At 38.2% G+C, this 23,646-nt stretch overlaps 3 protein-coding genes and 2 non-coding genes across 6 annotated transcripts; 3 read left to right on the forward strand and 2 right to left on the reverse strand.

The window, feature by feature from the left end:
* Window positions 1–2,179: 2,179 nt before the first annotated feature.
* LOC121753440 lies at window positions 2,180–2,333 on the reverse strand. Its single transcript, XR_006040418.1, has one exon. It is a non-coding gene; the product is annotated as a U12 minor spliceosomal RNA (small nuclear RNA).
* A 2,421-nt stretch (window positions 2,334–4,754) lies between these two features.
* Window positions 4,755–5,917, forward strand: LOC121751182. 2 transcript variants are annotated; one of them, XM_042145898.1, is made up of 2 exons: window positions 4,755–4,909; window positions 5,156–5,917. In XM_042145898.1, the coding sequence occupies exons 1-2, from the start codon at window positions 4,854–4,856 to the stop codon at window positions 5,763–5,765; spliced, it is 666 nt and encodes a 221-aa protein (XP_042001832.1). In that variant the 5' UTR covers window positions 4,755–4,853; the 3' UTR covers window positions 5,766–5,917. The 2 variants fall into 2 exon arrangements, with proteins under 2 accessions (XP_042001832.1, XP_042001833.1); XM_042145899.1 differs by having other exon boundaries at window positions 4,765–4,909; window positions 5,131–5,917.
* Window positions 5,918–7,945: 2,028 nt separating this feature from the next.
* TRNAM-CAU lies at window positions 7,946–8,030 on the forward strand. Its single transcript is given in 2 exon segments — window positions 7,946–7,983; window positions 7,995–8,030. It is a non-coding gene; the product is annotated as a tRNA-Met (tRNA).
* Window positions 8,031–9,149: 1,119 nt separating this feature from the next.
* On the forward strand, window positions 9,150–13,998 carry LOC121751714 (dihydropyrimidinase-like). Its single transcript, XM_042146512.1, has 13 exons — window positions 9,150–9,360; window positions 9,472–9,636; window positions 9,918–9,969; window positions 10,651–10,920; window positions 11,036–11,247; window positions 11,773–11,893; window positions 12,319–12,406; window positions 12,495–12,573; window positions 12,861–12,948; window positions 13,030–13,070; window positions 13,156–13,208; window positions 13,294–13,450; window positions 13,554–13,998. Exons 1-13 carry the CDS (start codon window positions 9,265–9,267, stop codon window positions 13,746–13,748), a joined length of 1,617 nt encoding a protein of 538 aa, XP_042002446.1. The 5' UTR covers window positions 9,150–9,264; the 3' UTR covers window positions 13,749–13,998.
* A 131-nt stretch (window positions 13,999–14,129) lies between these two features.
* LOC121751715 (calcium-dependent protein kinase 34) lies at window positions 14,130–16,779 on the reverse strand. Its single transcript, XM_042146513.1, has 7 exons — window positions 15,779–16,779; window positions 15,523–15,675; window positions 15,323–15,438; window positions 15,090–15,257; window positions 14,870–14,997; window positions 14,679–14,778; window positions 14,130–14,591 (listed from the first exon to the last, which is right to left on the reverse strand). Exons 1-7 carry the CDS (start codon window positions 16,554–16,556, stop codon window positions 14,490–14,492), a joined length of 1,545 nt encoding a protein of 514 aa, XP_042002447.1. The 5' UTR covers window positions 16,557–16,779; the 3' UTR covers window positions 14,130–14,489.
* Between the last annotated feature and the right edge of the window lie 6,867 nt (window positions 16,780–23,646).

The raw sequence follows: 23,646 nt of genomic DNA on the forward strand, positions 1-23,646 counted from the left end.
ATTTGAACGACTTACCGTTCATGGATTGGTAGGTGCTCAGCGCGGCGGTGATGATGTCGACCTCGCTTCGGCCGCTCCCGGCATTCCGGGACTCCTGGATGAAATAGCCGTTGAACTTGCCAATTTCTTCGTTGGCTCGGCCGATGCAGTTGAGCACCATACTCTCGTTGCGCTCGATCGTTCCGGGCGGCCCTGTTTGCATTGTACCGGCTAGAGACGCGCCACCAAAAGTGATCGCCGGATTGGTTCGTTCCAACCACCGCATCTTCGGAGATTTCCAAGTACGCCTTGAACAATCTTTCCATCTCCGCCGGTGAGTACGGTGTGCGGACACCGGCGCGAGATGGAGGAATCGGCATTTGGGAAGGGGCGCGATGCCTAGGCTCCGGTGTCCACCCGTAGCGTCCTTCGGAGGCACCTTGGTCGTCGATTGGGTATGGACGGTAGCCACCCGGAACGGCCGAATCTTGGGTTTGAGGAGGGGCCGAATATTCCGTTTCCGGACTAGGAAACGGTTGTGAACCGAACCATTCGGGGTTCCAACCGTGGGAGCCCGAAGGGTTATCGTCTTGGCCGGACATAGTGATGTTGTAGGGTATGAGAGAATGAAGATGAAAATGGATATGAGAGAATGGAGATGAGAATGGATATTGGAGAATGATGATGAGAGTTGTGTAGTTTGATGTGAATTTTTGGGGTGAAATTGAGGGTATTTATAGATGAAAGTGTGTTTTTTGGGGTAAAAAAAATGAAAAAAAAATTTAAAAAGGTGTAAAAAACGGTTATAAACGGATATATTTTTTTGGGGAAGTGAATTTTTTTTTATCGGTTTTTTTAATAAAAAACCGATTTTTTTTTTAAAAAATATAAAAATGTTTAAATGCAACGGTCGAGCCGTTGACGAATGGGAGCGCGCCACGTGTGCGTCCGCTGGCACGGACGTGCTCGATACATCGAGCAGCGCCGTGCCAGTGGCGCGGACGGCGGTGGCGACGGACGCCACCGCTGCGCATGCTCTAAGTCGATCGATCGCTTCCAAAATACTATAAACATGACTATCATAAAACAAAAGAGTTCATTATCAAGGCGAATTAATTAAGGAAATTAATAATATAGTTTAACCACTTGCACCCTTGCATCGTCAGCCTTGGCTGTTCTTCAACAATAATTCTTGAACATATAATTTATTACAGAAGTTAGTTTATCAATTAAACATTAAATTATACTCCCCTCGTGTCTTAACAAAAATTGACTATATTTGCTATATATCTATATTCTAATGGAGACGTACGTGCAATTTGATCAGGAATACATTTTCAAAATAAATTAATTATTGTAGTAATATTTATGTACACGAAAGTTCATAAAATTCCTTTTGATATGCACGGATCAATATGCATAAGAATTCAAACTTGACTACCCATTTACTCATTTCTTAATTGCATGTTGCTCATTGAGGACACGGACTTTTATATATATGAAAGTACAAGGTAAAATGTAAGTTTGCCTAACCTTCAATTTAAAATATTATTATGCTGAGAATAATTTCGATATGCAGCTGGACGATATTATAAAGAGAGAATAAAAAAGAGAAAGGAAATACTAAAAGACTTGTCTTTTTCTATATGTGAGTTGGTGACCGGTTCAAGAACTTGAATGCTCAAAATTAAAGCAAAACATTATTTACACGAACATATTAACTTGATCAAATGACTAGTTTAAAAGTTAGGTAAGAGAACAAGATTTGTTCTAAAATTGATAGGTATGTTAACTCACATAATTACTTTGAAATTTGAAATAAAATAATAATTCATCTGTTTGCGATTAATTGTCTCATACAAGTAGTATTTTCTTTTGCATTCACTCACAAATAACTGTCTCATTTTCCTTTTAGTATTTTTGACAAAAGAACTTCACATTGAACTTATTCTCTCACTCCTATTCTATACATCTCACTAATTTTTTTCTCACTAGTATTCCTTTATACTCCCTCTGTTAACAATTAGGAATTCAATTGAGTTCGACACGGATTTTCCGAAATATAAAGAAAAAGTGGGCGGAAAAATACACGGAATGTGAGTCCAATTTTTTATATAGTATAATGTTTTGTAATAAAATTAAATGCGAGTGAAATGAGTTAGTGGAATATGAGTCATATTTACCATTTTTTATGTGGGTCGTGGGAGGCCCGCCTGAGTGAGTTCTGCAAAAGAGGCAGTGTCTACGCTGCGGCCAGCCTAGAACCCCACCATAAATTCATGCACCATCATAGGAGATGCGGCGGCCGGTTCTCACCTTCCGCTTTGTTTTCCTTACTCATTAGTTTATAGTAAAGTGGATCAAGACTCTGATAGACTAAAATAGTAAGCTATGGCTCTTAATTACAGACAGAGTGAGCATTTCTTAAAGAGTAATGCTATGGAGCCATAATGTGGCTAGCCACACAATGGAAATTTTGTAAATAATTATAAAAGTCAATGCAATAAATTAATAGTAATAGTTAGTGCTAGGATAATTTTACTTAATTACCCTTTTCTCAATTTTTTACTTCAAATTTACATTTACAACATTATCTCTCCATAATAATGTATGCACAACGTATGCACAATTTACGTCAAATTATATGTATGTTGTATTGGAAATAATCATATTATACCTATTAACTAAGAGACATCACAATATATCATAAATAAATTGTGGTAATAAGTAGTATATATGCTTGCATATATATTTTATGATCTAGTTTAATAAGATCAACTAATCTTAAATATAATGTTACTCCTAGCTATTCTAATTTGGTAATCAATTTTCGTGAATGTGCAAAGTTATATAATTGTATTGCATATCATATAAAGTATACTTCTATATTGTATTAGAATTGGATCATGTCTTCTAAACTGTAAATATAAGTCACATATTAATATTATAAATTATTGTGTATTTTAGATGCTACTTTATTATGTAAAATAATTTAATTTGTTACATTGCAAAAAATAACTATTATTATATAATTATCATATTATTGCAAGAAAAACTATTATATGACATAATTCAACTTACACACCAATAACTAAACTTGCTAATAATACTAATAATAACATATAATAGTAATAATATAGACTTATATAGATAACATGGATAAAGTTTAAATGCAAAATACATTTAAAGGTCATTGTACTACTTATAGGAGTTTGGCCGTAATGGTATATGAGTAGCTTTATATCATTATTATATGCTATATTATGATACCATTTAAAATCAATTAAACATTCTATTTTTCATCTTTTACGTGTATTTTTTTTCTCTTTAGCGTCATTTATTTTTATTTTTATGTTTTTCTTTGATTTTACATTGTGGTGTTATTTAATACTTAAAAATATTTGATGCTAAATTATTAAATAAATCTAAGACCAATAAAAATTCTTCGTTAAATTGAAGATCAATTCAAATCTCCAATCTAATCTAATACTAGATGACACCCAATTAAATCGAAAATCTACTCAGGATCTAAATTACTTAAATGAATGAAAATTAATTTGAATATCAAATTATACGATCGAAATAATTAATCTTTAGTTGCATTAAAGATCAATTAGAAATAAATAAAATTTAATTATAAGTAGATTAAGCATATTATTAAATTATAAAATATCATACTATAGTTATATAATATAACAAAATGTTAACAGAATTATAATTATTGATAATACAATTATCATTGATAATTAATCTATAGTATTATCACAAATGTAGGATCATACTATACATGTAAAAATTGACACTGCATATTGTGTATACATAAAAAAATCTAAATGTTCAATTATAATGTCGTAATAATATACTATTAACTTATACATTTGTCAAATTTTATATTATCATGTGATATAGTAACATTTTAAGATTAATAATGTTTTATTTTCAACCCTTGATATTATTAATTTATATACTATAAATCGTTATTAGAATTTTTAATATTAGGGATTATAATGTTTGACATATTATAATATTTTGAGTTGTTATAAATTAATAGTCTCAATGAAATACAAATGACTGCATGTTATCACAATATTATTAATTAATGCAGTACTATTTAGTTATTTACTACTATGATATAAATTTTAAGATTATAATAGGTGCTACAACTATATGGTGTAATATATTTTTAATAAATGAACAATCTGAAAAGATAGAATGAAGGATAACATTAATAAGTAAAGAAAAAAAGAAGGAGCCGATGAGTGGGGTGTCTAGATTTGATATTTTTTAGATATATTTTTTGTATAAATAGATTTGATAAGTATTTAATATATAAGGGCATATTAGTCTTTAAAAATTGCAACTCTCTAGATGCATAAATTTCATCCATTTAGCATTAAATGCACAGAAATTTTAATAATTTTTTAATATTATGGCTGGCCATAATATGGCCATTTAGCACCACCCTTTCTTAAAACAGAGTGAGCATTTCTTAAAACTCTGAGTAAAGTTAAAGTAGAACAATTAATCACGGACGCATGGAACTATTATAACATAAAATGCAGGAACGTGTTCAAATTAAGAGCAATGAGCTGATGTACATAATTCCTACGCGGTTAATAAGAAGAGATATAGTTTAGTCATGCCTAATTTGTGTAATTAATTAAAAAGAACAGTAACGCCGAAAGCTAAAGTAAAAGTAGTAGTAACTTTTATTTAAAAGACCAAGACTTGGTCATCATTTCTAAAATGATTATTTCCAAGAAAGACATGTTTGTCCAATCCTAAACTAAACCAAACCTTGTCCTATATAAATAGTCACGTATAGTTGAAAGTTGAAAGTATAACCCAATTGAAATACTACTAAGTTACAAAAAATGAGCAAAAGGCGCCTCACCATCGTCCATGTCTCCGATGATCCCACTTCAAACGGGTAATCATAATATTCTCTCTCTATATATAATTGTAGAAACGTATATAGAATGACTGAACTGATTTATAGTTATTAGAAAAAACTCTAGTTTCTTGAAAACGTAAATATTATGATTAATTACAAATTATATTCAAAACAAAAACATTGATTATTAATAAGGGAAAATAAAACCCTAGAATTTTATACTATAACGTTTTCAGCATAGTCAACGTTTACTGCAGAAACTAATTCAATAGCTGCACTCAGATTGGAAATGCAAGAGAATAAAAATAGCACCCCGGTGGCCCCGGCCGCGGCCGACAATGGGAAGAACACGAGCATCCACGTGACGGCCCTGGACGGCATAGTGAGCGCGAACTCGCTCTTCACGATGGCGATGTTCATCGGGTTCTCCATGACCGTCCCGGAGAACGCCACCACCGTGTCAAGCGCGGCGTGCACCACGAGCGGGGAGACGGTGAGGAGGCTGATCGTGTTCGAAGTGGCGTCGTTCAGCTTCTTCCTGTTCTCGTCGCTCGTGGCGCAGAGCCTGAAGCTGCAGATCAACCTGCGCAACAACATGGACCCCACCGATCCGCACAGGGCGACCATAAACGTGGACCACCTCAAGTACTGCCTCTTCGCCTCCGCGGTGGGGTCGGTCCTCGGGTGCACGTTCCTGACGGCGTCGATCGTGGATTTTATAAGGGTGAAATTGGGGTCGCTGTCGTGCGGGGGGAAGCCGGTTTACGCGGTGGTGGTGCTGGTGGTGTTTGTGGGGTCGGGGCTGCTGGTTTATGTCACTACTGCTGCTCGTGCTGCTTTCTTTGTGCAAACTCAACCCTCTGCTACGGCAACTGTTACTGCTACTACTTGACTCCAATTCCTAACATTGGTGATTATAATATGTAATGTTAGTTTTTATTGTATTCAATTCAATTGGTTTAGTTGCATAGGGGTGTAATTAAGTGTAAAGTAATTGTCAGCTTTGATACAAAATTAAATAGTTGGAGTAACCTCTTTTTACAATATGTGTCCAGCTCTCACATGACCACGAGAGGTTTATTACTAAAAATGATAAAAATAAAGTGGAGCAATTAAATGTGAAACGGACCAAAATTGGAAACTGTAAATGTAAAACTAAAAATCAGCTGTGGCGCGCACTAGTAAAATTTGATGTCGGAAACGGAGATGGAAGCGATGGCTGCGGCGGATGAGAAGTTGGAAGGTGAAGCAGCAGCGTCCGTTAGGATCGTCTATTGCAACAGCAGTTTGATATTGTCCGCTTTGGGTCAAGCCCGTCCTGGGTCATCTAGGGCCCGGCTCTAACTCGAGTCCTTCCGTGCCCGACCTTAACCGGAGCTCATACTCAGGCCCGACCCAAAGCCACATGGGCTCTAAACTCTAATACCACTTGTTAGGATTGTCGATTGCAACAAGAAAATGGGTCGTTCCAGCCCTGGCCCTTGGGTCATCCAGGACTCCACTCTAACTCGAGTCTTTCTGGGCCGGACCCTAACTGGGGCTCATCCGGGCCCGACCCAAAGTCACATGAGCTCTGGAACCACTTGTTAGGATCGTCGACTGCAACATTAGTTTGATATTGACCATTTTGGGTCAAGCCCGCACGGATTTGTTTTTAGATCACTCCCAAAAGACCTCAAACCTCAGCAAATTGGATTGAATAGCAATTCTATATATCTTCCAACTTACCTTCAACATCCGATATAGGATGGGGTTTGTAAACTAACAACGTCCAGTCAAGAAAAGTGGCGTTTTTCTATTCTATTGTGCACTTTCCAACTCATAGGATTCGGATCCACCCTTGTGAGTGTTAAGTATGAAATTATTTATCATACAACTTGCATTTTTAACTCAAAAATCATGAATAGGTATCTGGCTGTGATATTAAAAAGTTAATTAATCAATTATTAAATTTATAACATACAGTACTTGATTGAGGCCATCTCATTCAATTCCAATCACTATGTGATTCATGACTATTGTCTTACCATTACCACGTGCAACGTCAGACTTGGCTGCTCTTAGAGCATGATATTCGGTGATATATTCTACAATCTAAAATAATTCATATTTAAATATGTATAATGCATCCATCTAGTATAATTTCTTAATTGCGACTTACACTGCTCTCTCAGCAGGAAACTTCAGACTTTATTTTTAGGAGTTGGTGACCTTTTTCAAAATTGTGCGGACACTATTTTTTAATTGGACTAAAATTTATATGAATTAAAATACAAATAAATATATACAACAACATATGGATGTGTCATTGACATATTGTTGATGTTTCAATATAATAAAATTGTGTTCAAGAATATGTTAAGGTGCGATGAAGCTTGATTGGTTATAGATCAACATGGTTGTTGGTTTTTTTATTTCAAATGTAACCCCTTTAGAAGTTGTTTAGGTTAAAGAAATTGAGTCTGTATCTCATTGTTGCACCCATCGTGCGTATTTGAATCAAGTTTACTTACCTGAAATTAAAAAAAAGTTTTAAGTTTAGAATTTGGGCAAGCCAAAATTGATTGACAATATTTTGAGCTCAAATTAAAGTTTTCTTCATATTGATTGAATTGATCTATTTAGTAGGAGTACTATTTAGAAATAGATTACACTTAAGTGCATTATGTCGATATGATTTTTACACGGATCAAGTACGCATCAGGTGACTCCTGCAGGATATTTTAGATTTCATCGTAGAATATTTGATCAAAATCATGGATCTATCATAACTTCATCGTAATAACTAATCTTTTTACTCATATGTATGTACATATTGTTGCAGAATTTGTCTTCGAATTACGTTATGTTTTTTTATTAATTTATCATAAAATGAAGTTGATTTACTGATCTTTTACTCATAATTTTACATGATGTTTATGTAAAAAAAAAAATTAAAACCGAGGATATACTTAGTCAAGCTTGATGGTACGTAGTAATAAGCATTTTGCCTCACACACAATATATAGCTTAATTGCATTCGACAGACTTTCAATTAGTTATTAAACTAAATTATATCTATCTCATCAACAAGGGGTGGTGGCGCAGTTGGCTAGCGCGTAGGTCTCATAGCTTCTGAGTAATCCTGAGGTCGAGAGTTCGAGCCTCTCTCACCCCAATTTTAATTAATTAATTTTTTTGGGTAGTATTTTTGACATTCTTACTATAATATTAATAAATTTAAATTGTAATGTGATATTGATATAAAACAGATTAATTGATCTTTATCCCTGAACACCTGATACTCCAATTTTGAAATCTGATAATTGACTCAAAGTTATTAAGGATTTTTGGGAAATAAAAAAATAACCATATTGTTTCAACAATTTTACCACAAAACATCACTAGCACATTATTGAGTTTTTGACATAATAATCGGATGCATATCATATAATTATATGACATTGTTTTATATCTTAGAGTTGAAGCTAGACATGCCTTCAGTTCAAAAAACGGCGATTAAGTTGTGAAATCATCGATTAGGGTCTCAATCTTGGTTGAACTGTATTCGACCCCAAGCTTTCTCACAATTAAAATTGCTGAACTAGAATCGGTGGTTTTGGTTCCATTCAAACCTGCCGGTTTTTGGTGATTATGGTTAGGTTTCGAATCTAAAGCCGATTCTCTGTTTAAATTGGAGTATAAATTTTTGAATAAAAAACAAAAAAGAAATTCAAAATCATTATAGAAAATGATTGGTTTTGTTTTGGAATATGGCTGTTTTTGTGCTAGAAAACTGTCAATTGTTTGCTCCAAATCATTTCCATATACATGTATACCTCTAAAAACATCCGTTACATGTGAAACTGATAAGTAAATGCCGATATCATTATGAAAAATGTGACCCATAACTAGATCGTGTACTACTACTATCAGGCGCATCTGGTTCGCCATGGGTCCCCATTTGAAAACCGTAACAAATAGTTCAAAATTTCAATGAATTAGATTTAATTAAATTTTATCTAGTTAGTATAATATTATTGTAAATCTCTAATATTTGGTAGTGGACTCCACATTTCATAACTCATTCCTACTTACGTTTTATTATAAAACTAATATATAAAAATAGGACACACGTTCCACTAACTTTTTCAATTCACTTTTTATTACGTTTCTTAAAACCCGTGACCAAAGTGAGACAATCTTTATGGGACGGAGAGAGTACTGGAAAACAGTTAAAAAATGATATGATTTCGATGTTTTGGGCAATTTATCCGTTTAAAAATAAGTAATCGCGAATGCTGAAAGTCCACACTAACTTCAAACCATGAAGATCGTCATTCTCAACAAGTCAAACTGGTAGCAGATTTCCATTGCCATATCGGAAAATCAAGTTTCGTAAACAACCAAAAATGGACTCTTCTCTTGCTCAAAGAGCTCCTTCACCTCATCTCCTCATCATCCTCTTCCTTTCACTCATCTCGCCGTTACGTGGATCTAGCAATCAGGTTTATTTGGATTTCAAAATTTGGCTACCGATCATCTTAGGTTTTGTAATTTGATATATCTATCTTCGTTTATCTTTAATTTTCTTCTTTCTGTGATATTGAATTGTGTAGTTCTGTGATGCTGGGGCTGAGTATGGCAAATTGGCGTGTGGAGCTGCTGCTACTGCGTCGAAGATATTGATTAAGGGGGGAACTGTAGTGAACGCTCACCATAAAGAGGTTTCTGATGTATATATTGAGGATGGCATCATTTCTGCAGTACAGAAGGATATCGTGGTAATGGCATCATTAAATCTCCATGTGATTTCAATTTTGGATATTGGTATGGAATTATGGATAGAAGTTATTTGTATCTAGTTTTATAGTTGAAGTTTGTTTTACATAAGTGAAGCTAGAACTCACTTTTCACTGTTCAAGGATTGTTTTTATGACTAACTGTAAAAGTTGGATGAATAATTATAACGGAGGCTGAGAAGATTTAATTAGAACTCGGTTTTCCCTGATATGTTGCTTAATGTTTATGAATACATAAGGAAAGTTTATGCCTGGGTCTGCAGGTTGCAGATGATGTTAAGATTATTGATGCTATTGGCAAGTATGTCATGCCAGGTATAATCGCAACCGACAGCTGTGACAGTATCTCCAAAGCATTTTGATGATCCACATAATATTTTTCAGCAGTTTAGGATTGATATGCTTACAAGGAGCTAGTTATATTCTGACATCAGAAATGAATGTCTGGCTCTGTTAGTGTGAGTTTTTAAGGGAATATCCGGCTCTGCAAGTGTGCATTTGGTAGTAGCTTTTGTGCCTGATCGATGAAGGCTGAATATATTGCTTTCCTTTAAGCTGGTGGTGTGAATCATGTAATTAGTTATACCTTATTTAGGTGGTGCTTGGCGAGGTGGTCATATTAAAGAATGAAATCAAGTGGGAATCATTACCATTAGTGTTGCTTGATATATTGGGTGTGGAGTCTAAAAGTTTCTGATTCCATTATCTATGTTACAACTCCCCATGATCAATCAATATAATGCGCATTGTGATTTCCCTCCCCAATTTATTACCGCTGCTGCAGCACCCCTCTTCCATGTAACATATGAGCTAGTTCATTGAGTAATGTAGCTCATAAAGCTGTCTCTACCAGAAATAATGAATGATGCTCTTAATATTTGTTGTGAACTTTCGATGCTTGGGACACGCAAGAGCTTTGACATTTATGAGGCTTGTAGAGTCTACAAAGTCTAGTAACGTTACTATCCCTGTAATGTCCGTCTTTGATGGTGCCAGGAGGAATTGATCCACATACACACTTAGCAATGGAGTTCATGGGCACTGAGACCATTGATGACTTCTTCAGTGGGCAGGCTGCTGCATTAGCCGGTGGAACCACAATGCACATTGATTTTGTTATACCCGTGAATGGGAGCTTATCAGCAGGATATGAAGCTTATGTAAAGAAGGCAGAAAGGTCAGCCATGGATTATGGTTTTCACATGGCAATCACAAAATGGGATGACACTGTTTCTAGAGAAATGGAGGTGATGGTTAAGGAAAAAGGTATGCCCCCTATCCATATATTCAGTTATACTTTTGAATCATTAAAGACAATTTGTTTTCTCACTCAAGTGCTGTTTCAATAAACTGAATAACTCATTCTTCTTGCACTGTACAGGAATTAATTCTTTTAAATTTTTCATGGCCTACAAGGGTTCTCTAATGATCAGTGATGAACTTCTGCTTGAGGGGTTCAAAAAATGTAAATCTCTTGGTGCCTTAGCCATGGTTCATGCAGAGAATGGAGATGCCGTGTTTGAAGGACAAAAACGAATGATAGAACTTGGCATTACAGGTCCTGAGGGTCATGCACTTTCAAGGCCTCCAGCGGTAAATCCATTTTAGGTTTTATTATACTACTATCAAGTATTATAATTTTTTGTTTTATTTAGAATAGCTTGCCAAGTGTAAATTATAAGGCTAACATAATGTTTTCTTCCAAGCTATATATACATAATTTCACTTTCCGGAAATTCATTTTATCAGGGATTTCCTCAAAATAAATAGATCATAGATGGTAGCTTGTAGCATAACAAGTTTGATATGACAATAGGCATTTAATAGTCTTCATTTTTCCATGCTAGCGGTTGTGAGGAGATTACAAGATACTCTGAAAGTTAATAATTAAACTCTTATAGGATTCACCAATTCAGTAGTAAAATTATAGAGTTCGGATTGAGGTACTTATTTAGCATCAGGACATCAGGTTATGGCTAGATTGTTCTATCATTTAATAATAGTTCACAATGTTAGATTGAATAACTTATTACATGTCGGGCTGATTACTAGTTCATGGGCATCAATAAACTTCTACATTTTGTCCTGAGTCAGTTGATTCGTTTTACCATTGTGCAGCTAGAAGGTGAGGCAACTAGCCGAGCTATTCGTTTGGCTGGTTTCGTGAACACTCCTTTGTATGTTGTCCATGTGATGAGCATAGATGCAATGGAAGAAATAGCTAAAGCTAGAAAATCAGGTTTGTTGAACATATATGTAAATGCTGTTGTACTTTCAAACGTAAAATCATCAGCTAGTTTGTTCAGTTCTTGAGAAACTTAATGTTCTTGACTGAGCTATTTACAAACGTGATCCAGCTTGGTTACTCTCATTTAGTCATCAAGTCCATATTGTAAATCAGTACTCCCGTCATTTTTCTCAGCCTTACCTGAAACAGACACATTCAATTTTACCTAGTTGCTCAGTCCTCATGTTTCGATTTGCTTTTCTTATCTTGTAGCGCACTTTGCTCTCTTTCATGTTTTGCTAAACTGTGTGCTCATATTCAGTGTCAATTTTGTTTTGTTTCCATTCTTCACCCTTCTTGTTCATCTGGTCATGCTCTCTATTGTCATCAGATCTACAAAAGAGACATATAGTAAATTATTTTTTTCACACCTGCAGGTCAAAAGGTTATTGGGGAGCCAGTAGTTTCAGGACTAGAACTGGATGATTCTATCCTATGGGACTCTGATTTTCACACAGCAGCAAAGCAAGAACTTTCCTTCTTCCAGAAATAATTAGATTATATTTTTCTACACCTTTCTATAGTATGACATTTCAATTTCCTTTTGTTCCAGGTATGTCATGAGTCCACCTATTAGAGGACCTGGACATAGTAAAGCTCTTCAAGCAGCTCTCTCAACTGGGGTTTTACAGGTTTTGTTTTTCTCTTATCTTACTTCTGGTCTTGTGGCATACCCTTTAAATTATCATATGTATCAACTAGCAAAAAACAAGAAGATATGTAATTAAAATATTTGTATTTAGATATTTAATACCTTGATATTTGTGGGATCTTGCCCTGCAGTTTGCTTTTAAAAAAATATTCATATGTGATTTCAATGTTGATGTTGTATCATCTATTAAAGGTTCTGATCATCACTTCTGTGATAGTTGTCATTAATTCTTCTACTCTACCTTAGTATTACTCAAACATGTTGCAGCTTGTCGGAACAGATCACTGCACTTTCAACTCAACCCAGAAAGCCATGGGTATTGATGATTTTAGAAAAATACCAAATGGAGTCAATGGTACCATCATTTTCTAAATTACTTGTGCATTTTAAAAGATGGATAATTTTCTATTTCATCTGATTCATCCTTATCCTACAGGTCTTGAGGAGAGAATGCATCTGGTTTGGGATACAATGGTGGTATGTTTGCCATTATTTCCATTTTTCATAGTTTAATAATATATATCTTGAACTTTCAGCATTTATATATATCTTGGACTTGCAGGCATCTGGACAACTATCTGTCACTGAATTTGTTAAGGTGACGAGCGCAGAGTGGTATGCCTTACTTTTCGCCAGTAATCAACTCCAACTGTTGTGAATTGTCTCTAAGTTCTAAGTTCTAACCTTTGCTCCCATTCAGTGCCAGAATTTTTAACATATATCCCAAAAAAGGTGCTATACTAGTCGGGTCAGATGCGGACGTAATAGTCTTGAACCCGAATTCAACCTTTGAGATCAGCGCGAAATCCCACCACTATCGAACGGATACAAATGTGTATGAGGGAAGAAGGGGCAAGGTAAAATCTTCTCGTAATTCTGTCTCGACTGCATGATGGGTGCACCTTATGAGTCATGGAATACATAAGTTGTTAAAAGCTATGTTTCCTTAATTTGTTGAAGGGGAAAGTGGAAGTAACAATTGCTGGAGGAAGGGTCGTTTGGGAGGAGGAGGAACTGAAGGCTGTTCCTGGCTGGGGAAAATACATAAAAATGGCGCCTTTCAACTATTTGTTTGACGGATTGGAAAGAGCGGACGCCGAGTATTTATCTTCCCTACGAGCTCCGGTGGTGCGAAGCAGCATCCACAAAACTTGAGCTTCTGGTTCTGCACTTGAAACTTCCATTTTAATGTACAAAAGACTCACATTAAGTATTAAGCAACAAGTTACTAGTCCTCTCCCATTATTTACAATGCACATAAATCTTTTTCTCTTGAAGTACTTGAGAGCTTATATTTAATGTATGTGTGTAATTTTGTTTGAGTGAATGTCAGGATTTCCAGGATTGCTTGTGAATATCAGTCCTAAATTCTAATATTATGGAATCAATTTGAGTTTGTTAGGTATATACTGGCTTATGATGGTTGCTATCTTGGCTTCAAAAACCTGTTCTTAATGCCATTATGAAGTTATTTTACACAATCCTAATTTTCATTAACCAACATTATGAATCTGCAAAAATTAATGTAATTATCTATAAAAGATAAGTTGGAGTGCTATAAAATAGTTTTGGTTACTATACATACAAAAACAAATGCATATATATATATGTGTACATACCTCTCTCTCCCTTCCCCCATTTCTATTTTCAACTTAGAGAGAGAGCCGTAAGCCAAGTGTGATATGTGTGTATAAATGGGGTTTTTTTAATTCTATGTGAGGAACGTTGTTTGCCTCTCAACCAATGGTTGTAGAAAAAGTATGTAAAAAAAGATCATGTTCCATTAGTATCATCTCCCATTCTGTAGAACAGTCTGTGTAAAGTGCTTGAGGCTTTATATATATAGTTGAAAATTATTTTTCATCTCTTTTAAGCTCAACATGTTCCATAGCTCTATCAACTGAAGATGCTGTTTCTCCGTTTCTTGGGATTCGCTGCTGCCTCTGGATTGCCTTTCCTCATCATGGCCGTAAACTCATCATAGTTGATCCGCCCGTCCTGCAAAATATTCATTATGAGATAAGGTAATTTAACTAGTTGCATTTAAGAGTGATGTTGAGGAAGAAGGTTTTGTGCTTTAGTTACGTTATCAGCATCGCTTTCTTGTATGAGATCTTTTATGTCCTTCCCGTTATCCATGCCAAATTCACGGAGAGCCTGCTCCAGCTCTTCTGTGGTGATGAACCTTATTGCAATACAATTTTAGAGGTGTTAGGTTTCTCCCTTCGTCGTTCGTGCATGAAAAAAAGAACTAGTCTCGTGACATGATACGTTACCCGCTGTTGTCTTTGTCAAAGTATTGGAATGCTGTGTAGAGATGCTCTTCCCTGTCCATTCTGTTCATGTGCATCGTTGCTGTAATGAATTCTTCGTAGTCTATGGTGCCGTTGCCATCAGCATCAGCCTGTTGTCGTCGTCCATTGGCAATCGGAAAGGCGTTAGCAATTAGTCAAGATGGATGACAAAAAAATCAAGAACCATGGTAGAAAATCTTACAGCTTCCATCAATTGCTGGACTTCATATTCAGACAGCTTTGTGCCTTGCTTGGACAATCCTTTCTTTAACTCTTCAAGCGTTATGGTTCCGCTGTTGTCTGTATCCATTCCCTTGAACATCTGTTTCAGTCCCATGATTTCTTCCTCGGACAGGCAGCCCGCGATGACCTGCTCATCCAAGAACGGTACATCAGTAGAGATTTGAGTATGATTTGACACTTAAATATGATTACCCGGAGCGCGACTTTCTTGAACTGGTTCATGGCCTTGAACTGCTTTAGTCTGTCGAGAACCGCATTGTCTAGTGGAGTATCGGGAGCCTCTCCATCCTCCTTGATCCATGGATGATCTTGAAATTAAGACAGACGACGCGTTATTAATTATGAATGCTGTATAGTTGGAATGCAGGGCAAGAATATATGTATATACATACTTAGCACTTGGAATGCTGAAAGGCGTTGCTTGGGATCTGGATTCAACATCTTCTTGATAAGGTCCTTTGCTCCATTGGAAATGTTAGGCCATGGATCGCAGCTGAAATCAACGTGACTTCGTAGAATGGCGTTGAAGATTCCATTCTCCGACTCTGTAATGTGTATATTATGATGAGATTATATGCTTTAGAACCTGTCAAAATGTCTTCGTGTTGACAGGCATAGTTATCAATCAGCAAATAGTTATCAACTGACCTGCCCAGAAAGGGGGAACTCCGGATAGAAGAATGTAGAGCATTACGCCAACGCTCCAAATGTCGGCCTCAGGGCCGTATCTTCGCTTGAGAACCTCAGGCGCGATGTAATAGGCGCTGCCAACGATGTCTTTGAAGACCTGGCCTTCTTTGTAGAAGACGGAGAGGCCGAAGTCAGTGGCCTTGAGGGGGGCATCCTCATCCTTGCTCTGTAATAGGAAGTTTTCGGGCTTGAGGTCCCTGTGGATGACCCCCATGGAATGGCAGGTGTGGACAATCTGGACGATGGTGCGGAGGAGGGAGGCAGCGGCGCGTTCGGTGTAATGCCCCTTGGAGATGATGCGGTCGAAGAGCTCACCGCCAGCGCAGAGCTCCATGACGAGGTTCACAGAGTGCTTGTCCTCGTATGCGCCCTTGAGCTGGACGATGTTGGGCTGTCCGGTGAGATGGTGCATGATCTGCACCTCTCGTCGGACATCCTCCACGTCCTCGTTGTTGGCCAGCTTGCGCTTGGCGATGGTCTTGCACGCAAACTGCTCGCCCGTGTGCTTGTCCGTGCAGAGGTGGGTCACGCCAAACTGGCCGCGGCCCAGCTCCTTCCCCATGGTGTACGTGTTGTGCACGTCCTCCATGGGGCGGCCCAGGACGGGGCCCACGGGGGCGTTCTTGGATGCACCCTGGGACCGTGGCGGGGTGGTGGCAGTGGCGGTGGCTGCTCCCTCTGTGTTTGGCTCTGCCGGAGCATCTTCTTCGGAGCCCCGGGAGCAGCAGCTGCCCATTGTATGAATTCTTTTTCTAACGACGAAACTTACAAGGTAGTCTTTGGGGGTAAAGGGTCTCTTGAGAGATATGCATGTGCATATGCATATGCATGCAACGGGTTATTCTAGAGAGATTATAGGACCAACTCTCCCTTTCTCCTTTTTCCCTACATTTTTTCCATTAACAACACAATATTTTTGTGTTTCCCACGATTTTTTCGGAGGCTATTCTCCATCCCCACATTTTTATTCTCTCATTATTCATTATTAATAAATGTCACTCACTATCCCAAAATAGTAATCACTAATCACCGCCCATAAATGATTTCTGAGACGTAACGTGTATAACTATTTTGTTTGCATTATTTGGATTCCTAATTACAAGTGGATTTGAAGTTGGCGGCAATGTCAAATTAGCTTAACGAAAGCAACATGTAACAAGATGGAGATGATATTTGATACCTCCAATAATTTCTTGATTATTAGGTATGCTTTAATTTGATTACGTGACCTAACCTGCTTTTTTGAACTGAGAGTGAACTAGTTGCAAAATGTGTGTTTATATAACGCACGTTTTTAGATGTAGTAGTTATATGAATGTTGTATCATTTCAACTCTAAAGTTTAAGACTAAATATAAAAAATTTCATTACGTGGATATAAAAAATTATAACATAAATTTCAATTTCAATTATATATAATGGCATTCTTAGATATTTTTTCTAAAGCATTCATTTTATATGTGTATAAAATAGTTGATGACGAAATAAATCCACTGTATTTTAAGAATATAAACTACTCCCTATTGTTATTTATTGTCACTACCTCCCCGTGTCAGGATTGGGTAATTTGCGCGCCTGCTGCCTTCCTTGGATGTGGTAGCCGTTTCTCAGGCTCCCTCTCCGGAATCGAACCCTAATTCTCCGTCACCCGTCACCACCATAGTAGACTACTATCCTACCATCCAAAGTTGATAGGGCAGAAATTTGAATGATGCGTCGCCGGCACGAGGGCCTTGCAATCCGTCGAGTTATCATGAATCATCGTAGCAACGGGCAGAGCCCGTGTCGACCTTTTATCTAATAAATGCATCCCTTCCAAGAATCGGGGTTTGTTGCACGTATTAGCTTTAGAATTACTACGGTTATCCGAATGAAAACTGTTATAGTAAAAAAAAAAATGAAATATGCTCTCTAGGGTTTCGATTTCTGTCATGCAGAAATCGTTGATTTCGTGAGTTCTACCCGTCGGATTTCGGTCTAGTTTGTTTCATTGGATTCCTCGTGTCTTGTTCTTGATTCCTACCACTTTCTTTTTGAGTTTCGATAGGTTTTAGGTGTTTTTCGTCGGTCGTTAATTTTCTGGTGCGCCTCCGGGTGTCCTCACATTTTTTTCAGGCGACCGGTCGTCCCTACCGGTGAAGTTGCTTCGCGGGTGGGTAGGGGAGGTTCGGCTACGTCGAGTGGTGGGGGGAGCCTGGGCGGAGGGGGTCTGTGGCGGCGGTAGTGTGCGGCGGCGGTTTTTGTAGGGTTTACGCGTTTTGGATCTCCAGTTCGTTTTGTCGCCGGAGCAGGTTAGTCCGACCGGCTCTGGTTCATCTAGTTGTGTCAACACCTTCTGGGGGGTACTTGGTGGTCGATGTTGGTCGGTTTTACCAGAATTGAGGGGTTAGGGGTGGCGACTAGGGTTGCTGGCGCGGCAGGTAGTTGGGTCAGACGGTGATCTGGTGGTGGTGGAAGAGGCGATTTCACGGAGGATGGATGGTGGTGAAGAAGATACCGGAGATGGAGGGTTGACGCCGGTGGTTGGGGCTGATCCTTATGGCGCCGGAGAGCATCCACGCTCGGCGTCACTTTACAACTCGGTGGTTTCATCGCCGGGTTTAATGGAGGAAGAAGGGAAGGGAGCTGCTGTGATTTTTCATGCTTCGGAAGACTTGAATGATGATTGCCGAGCCGTATTTGATCATGGAATGCATGGGGTTTGTGATTTAAGGGAATCACGGGCACTCCAAATTGAAGACGACCAAGTGGCGAACTCCTACGGGATCAGCCGCAAAATCTCAACTGTAGTGGGTCCCTCCTCAATAGAGCGGCAGCTTGGTAGGAGAACATTGAATTGATCCTAGCATCCATCCCGGGGGTGAAAACCACGTTGACCACAATCAAAAAATCAAAGTTAAAGGTACGTGATTTCCGAAAGATACACACCCAAGAAGCTCTAAATACTAGTCTGTCCTCACTCCAAAAACCCATTAAACGTCCAACTCCCAAATTCATCTCCAAAACCGCCCAAAGCATTTTGACTGATTCCTTCTCGACACCCAATAAAAACCAGCCAAACAAGCATTCTAACTCCCAAAAATCTCGACCACCCATGGCTATACACAAACCAAAAGTCCCTTCCAAATTACCCAACTTAAAAAAATCATCTGATCTCCCCGAACTCACCCCGGAGTGGATGGCTAGAATGGATCAACCTTTGATGCTGGGGTTTGGGAATGAGACGACAAACCCTTGGGTGAAAGCAAATATGACAATGGCAGATGTGATTAAGGGTGGGCAGCCAAAGACGTCGAATGAACCATTCCTGGATCCCAATAAAGTGAAGCAATGGGGAACAACATCTCAGGAAGATGATATTCCTTGCCTACATTTACCTGACAGTGATAATACTGAGCTTGCAGATCGCATGGGGCTCGCCCTGATTGGAAAGTTCTCACACTCCATTCCAGCCCCCACTCGATTCGCAAGGCCATATCAAACTTCAAACTGAAAGGTACGCTAAATTGGAATTTTATTAATGCAAAGCATATCCTTATTAACTTATCTGAGATTGATGATTATATGAAAATTTTATGTGGAGTTAATAACAATAATACATAGTTTATTGAACATCATCCGATGAGAATGTTTAAATGGACGGCCGATTTTGATCTATATTTTGAGACTCCCATTGCTGCTGTTTGGTGCAATTTGCATGCATTACCCATCCATCTATTTGAGGAATCTATGTTATTTTCCATTGGTAAATTGTTCGGTGAACCCACTCAGATTTATCATAACACTATCACACATGCACGATTGTCATATCCACGCATTTGCATTGAGATAAACATTTCAAAGCATGTCCCAGAGAAATACATATTGCGACTCGGGGGAAAAGATGTGATTTTGCAGGTGAGGTAGGATAAGATCCCACAATAATGTTCAGCCTGCAAGCATGTTGGCCACTCAGAGGACCAGTGCTATGCTTTTGGAACGAAACCTGCCCCACCCAAGAAAGACTTCTCCAGACCGGCACAACCAAAGTAGAATGAAATGAGATGAGAAAAAGGGGAACAACCCCGGGGAAAGCAACCATCCGTACAAATAGAGGCAGCATTGGGTTGGAACCGTGTGGGTAAGAAAGGCACTGTTTTGAGGGAATCAGCGGCGCAGGCACAAAGTAAGGGGACTCAGGAACCAAGGTATGAATACAGAGCTGTAGCCAACCGAAAAGACAACAACCGTGGCACCAGCCTACAAATTCGAGAGCCTCTTCTTGCGCCGAACTCAGGCATGCTTGACCAGCACTCATCTGTAAAGGGCAAGAGAAGGAAGAAGAGAAGCCCAGAGAGCAGAGCTAGGTACAGAGAGAAAAGAAGGTTGAGGAGGCTAGAGGAGGCTGAGGGGAGAGCTATGTCAGAGACCGAGGGCTCAGAGTTTGAGACTTAATGTGGTTGTCGATTTGGAATTTCATTCATGAAATTTAATTTCTACGTGTTTGAGTTAGCGATGTGAGTTTTAATTGTTGTGAGTTATGTGGAATAATGTACTATATTTTTTCCAATGTGGGAAATTAATTAAATAGGATCATGCATTTTGTTCTAGCCATTTTATTTGGAATTTTCGGCCCCTTCAAATTATTGGAATTAATAATATCTTTCTCGGATTTAATTAATTGTTTTGGGATAATTATCCAAATTAAATCCAAACCAAATTATTCCTAATTTATTCTATATGATTTTCGACCCTTAGCCTATTCCTTGGGGATTTTCAAAAATCCCCTATAAATTAGGAGGGTGAATTATTTTTGTATATTTAATTGGTGCCTTGTTTAATTTCCTTCTTGACTTTAAAATCCAATTAAATCTAACCATATTTTGCCAAATCCCTCCATATCCTATTTTAATTAGGATTTGGCTCTTTCCTTATTTGAGACCTCAAATTTTTGCCCCCTATTGTTTCAATTACCTCGTGGGATTAATTCAATTGTTACCTATTTTACGGGAGTCTTTTCCTACAAGAAATTACCAATTTAAATCATATTCCCATTTAAATTGAGGATTTAAATATTTACTTGAATACTTCCCCTATTCTACACGCACCCCTTCCCATACTTGGAGGATTTTTGAATTATTGTGTTACCTTATTTATGGGATACATAATATCTTTTTACATATTTTGTGAGTATTTTTCTCTTCAAGTAAATACCAAATATCCTTGCTAATTAAATAGCAAATTTCAAAATTTACTCCCCCTTTCTACACGCCTATTTCTTCTTTTAAATTGTGGGATTTATTCATTGACCTCTATTTTATTCCTCCGCAATTATAATTATTTTATTTAAGTGTGGGATTAAACCTAGAGAATAAATAAGCAAAACCCTAACCCTAGCCCCTTTTTCACGCCACTCTCTCTCCCTCTCCTCTCCCCCACATGCCTCCATCCCTCTCTTCATCCTCTCCACAAATCCTTCACTAATTCCTTGTTCTTGCATCATTTTGGAGTTGGAAACTCAAGATTCATCGAAGAATCGCATCATTCGTCATCCCTACCAATTATTTTTTCAAGAGAAAGGTATACTTGAATCATCTTTCTCATTCTTACCATTGAATCCATGTTTCTTGATCCCCTCATGCATATAGTGAGTATAGAAATCAGAGATCTAAAAATTAATCGGTTGGGAATGATGTTTGCATGAGAAAGTATGTGTATGTGCGTGTATGTATATGTGTGTATGAGTTTGGGGATGATTCATTGGTGAATACTATGTGTAAATATGAGATTATGGTTGTAAGGTCGATTTTGAAGCATGAAAATGTGTGGAAAGTATGAATAGGTATGTGTGGATGAATGGTGTTCGGATAGTAGGTTCCGACACGTGTTTGACCGACCTAATGATGTGATTTTGGTGTGAAATTTTAACAGGATGAACTTTGATGTGTATACTGTGTGGTGACCAAATTCCAGCTTCAAATGATATTGGATGGATTTTTAATGATTTTTACAAAATGACTGCGCTGTTATGCCAGATTTCTATCTTGTTGAAATAACCCTTGTTGTCAAGTTTTGAATGATTTACCTGGTACATGTGTGATTAAGGAATGTATCCTATGATATGGTTATGTTTTATACGTCGATGCATGCCAAGGCTTTCGTTTCGTTTGTGTTGGTGAACGTTTGGGATGGGCAGTATGAGAGAACTATGAAATGAACGATAGGGCATGCATGATAAATGTATTGATGGGAAAACTGATTTTGTTATGGTGTTGACAAGGATTGTTGTGCGTGCGTGAGCACAAAAAATGAGGGTTGCACTAAAGTTGTGATTGAGTTGTATAAACAAGCGAGGTGGGCTTTCCTTACTAAAACTCTCTTACGTTTCAAAATATGATTGTGGAGCTATAAGGGTGGTTTAAAGTGTTATGTCATGCCATGATTGTTTTGATGTTGAGATTGTTGTCTGATGCCTAGTTCGTCTGAGTTTACTCCGTTAGGCTATATGGCTGTGTGTGAAACGAATTCGGGTCTGAGTAGGGCCACAAACCCTATCAGGCTGTATACACTGGTGGGATCGGAAGTCGTCCTTGCTAGTCGGCCGTTCTCGTGGGGGAATAGTGTGGCCACACTTTCGTCTCATTGTGGAAAGATGATGTGATTGTTGGATTGTTGAGAAAGTGGGGAGATTGTTTGCCTGACCAGGCTATGAAATATTTTTATGTTCTCCATGATATTTCTTAACTACATGTAAAACTCGAGTTCACTGGTATGGATGACATAACTGTTATAAAATGTTTTCGGCATGAGCCCATTGAGTACAACAAGTACTCAGCCATGCATATGTTTTCCCTATGTGCAGGTTGAGCGGGATGTTGCAGCGGATGTTGAGTGAGCTTTAGGAATTCCAGGATGCGTCGTGTCTTCATACATGGGCGCCATCCCATGACTCTCTTTAATACTTGTTTTTCAGCTGCCGTGTTTGAAATTATTTTATAATGGTCTTCCGCTCTACTCTATACATTTTATGCCTTTAAGTACTTTGAGACTTTCATTCGCCACTTAACCATTTTTATAGACTAAAATACTTTCTTTTGAAGTTAATTGAGTTTTCATATTAAATGTTGGTCTTTATCGTTTCCCCATAGTCATGAGTTTCCCCGTCTTTACTATCCTTAGTAAGGGCGGTCGTGACACCAACACATGCAGAAGGAGCCATGGTTTGCGGACATGGCCAACTATTTGGTGACGGGTGAGCTGCCCGGAAAGGATGAAGCCACGAGAGCACAGAAGCATAAACTCAAAAGCGACTCCCAATACTTCTATTGGGATGATCCTTATTTGTGGAAGATGGGGGTTGATCAAGTCATCCGACGCTGCATACCCGAGTGGGAACAAGAGGACGTATTTTTCCACTGCCACACACTAGCTTGTGGCGGTCATTTCGGTCCGAAGAAGACAGCGAGGAAGGTGCTTGACAGTGGGTTTTACTGGCCCTCCATCCATAAAGACTCCTATGTGTTTTGGAAGAGATGCCCCCGATGCCAGCTTACTGGAGGGATTTTTGCTAGAGACGAGATGCCACAGATCCCCGTAATAGTTTGTGAAATCTTCGATGTGTGGGGGATGGATTTCATGGGACCCTTCCCATCGTCGGAAGGGAATCTTTATATTCTGGTGGCAGTGAACTACGTGTCCAAGTGAATAGAGGCTAAAGCAACAAGGACGTGTGAGTCCAAAGAGGTGGCAAAGTTTTTAAAATCAAATATCTTTACCCGGTACGGGGTACCCAGAGACATCATCTCTGATCAAGGAACTCACTTCGTCAACCGGACCACTGAAGATTTA

Source organism: Salvia splendens, chromosome 10 (genome assembly GCF_004379255.2).
Source record: "Salvia splendens isolate huo1 chromosome 10, SspV2, whole genome shotgun sequence".
Taxonomy (NCBI): Eukaryota; Viridiplantae; Streptophyta; class Magnoliopsida; order Lamiales; family Lamiaceae; genus Salvia; species Salvia splendens.

Excerpts from the sequence above, each read along its gene's own strand:
- LOC121751715 (XM_042146513.1), bottom strand. The coding sequence starts at position 16,556 with ATGGGCAGCTGCTGCTCCCGGGGCTCCGAAGAAGATGCTCCGGCAGAG. Across the intron at positions 15,676-15,778 it reads AGTTCCCCCTTTCTGGGCAG|AGTCGGAGAATGGAATCTTC; the intron begins GTCAGTTGATAA and ends TACACATTACAG. Across the intron at positions 14,779-14,869 it reads TTTGACAAAGACAACAGCGG|GTTCATCACCACAGAAGAGC; the intron begins GTAACGTATCAT and ends TATTGCAATAAG.
- LOC121751182 (XM_042145898.1), top strand. The coding sequence starts at position 4,854 with ATGAGCAAAAGGCGCCTCACCATCGTCCATGTCTCCGATGATCCCACT. Across the intron at positions 4,910-5,155 it reads GATGATCCCACTTCAAACGG|ATTGGAAATGCAAGAGAATA; the intron begins GTAATCATAATA and ends AGCTGCACTCAG.
- LOC121751714 (XM_042146512.1), top strand. The coding sequence starts at position 9,265 with ATGGACTCTTCTCTTGCTCAAAGAGCTCCTTCACCTCATCTCCTCATC. Across the intron at positions 12,407-12,494 it reads GATTTTCACACAGCAGCAAA|GTATGTCATGAGTCCACCTA; the intron begins GCAAGAACTTTC and ends CTTTTGTTCCAG. Across the intron at positions 12,574-12,860 it reads TCTCAACTGGGGTTTTACAG|CTTGTCGGAACAGATCACTG; the intron begins GTTTTGTTTTTC and ends AACATGTTGCAG.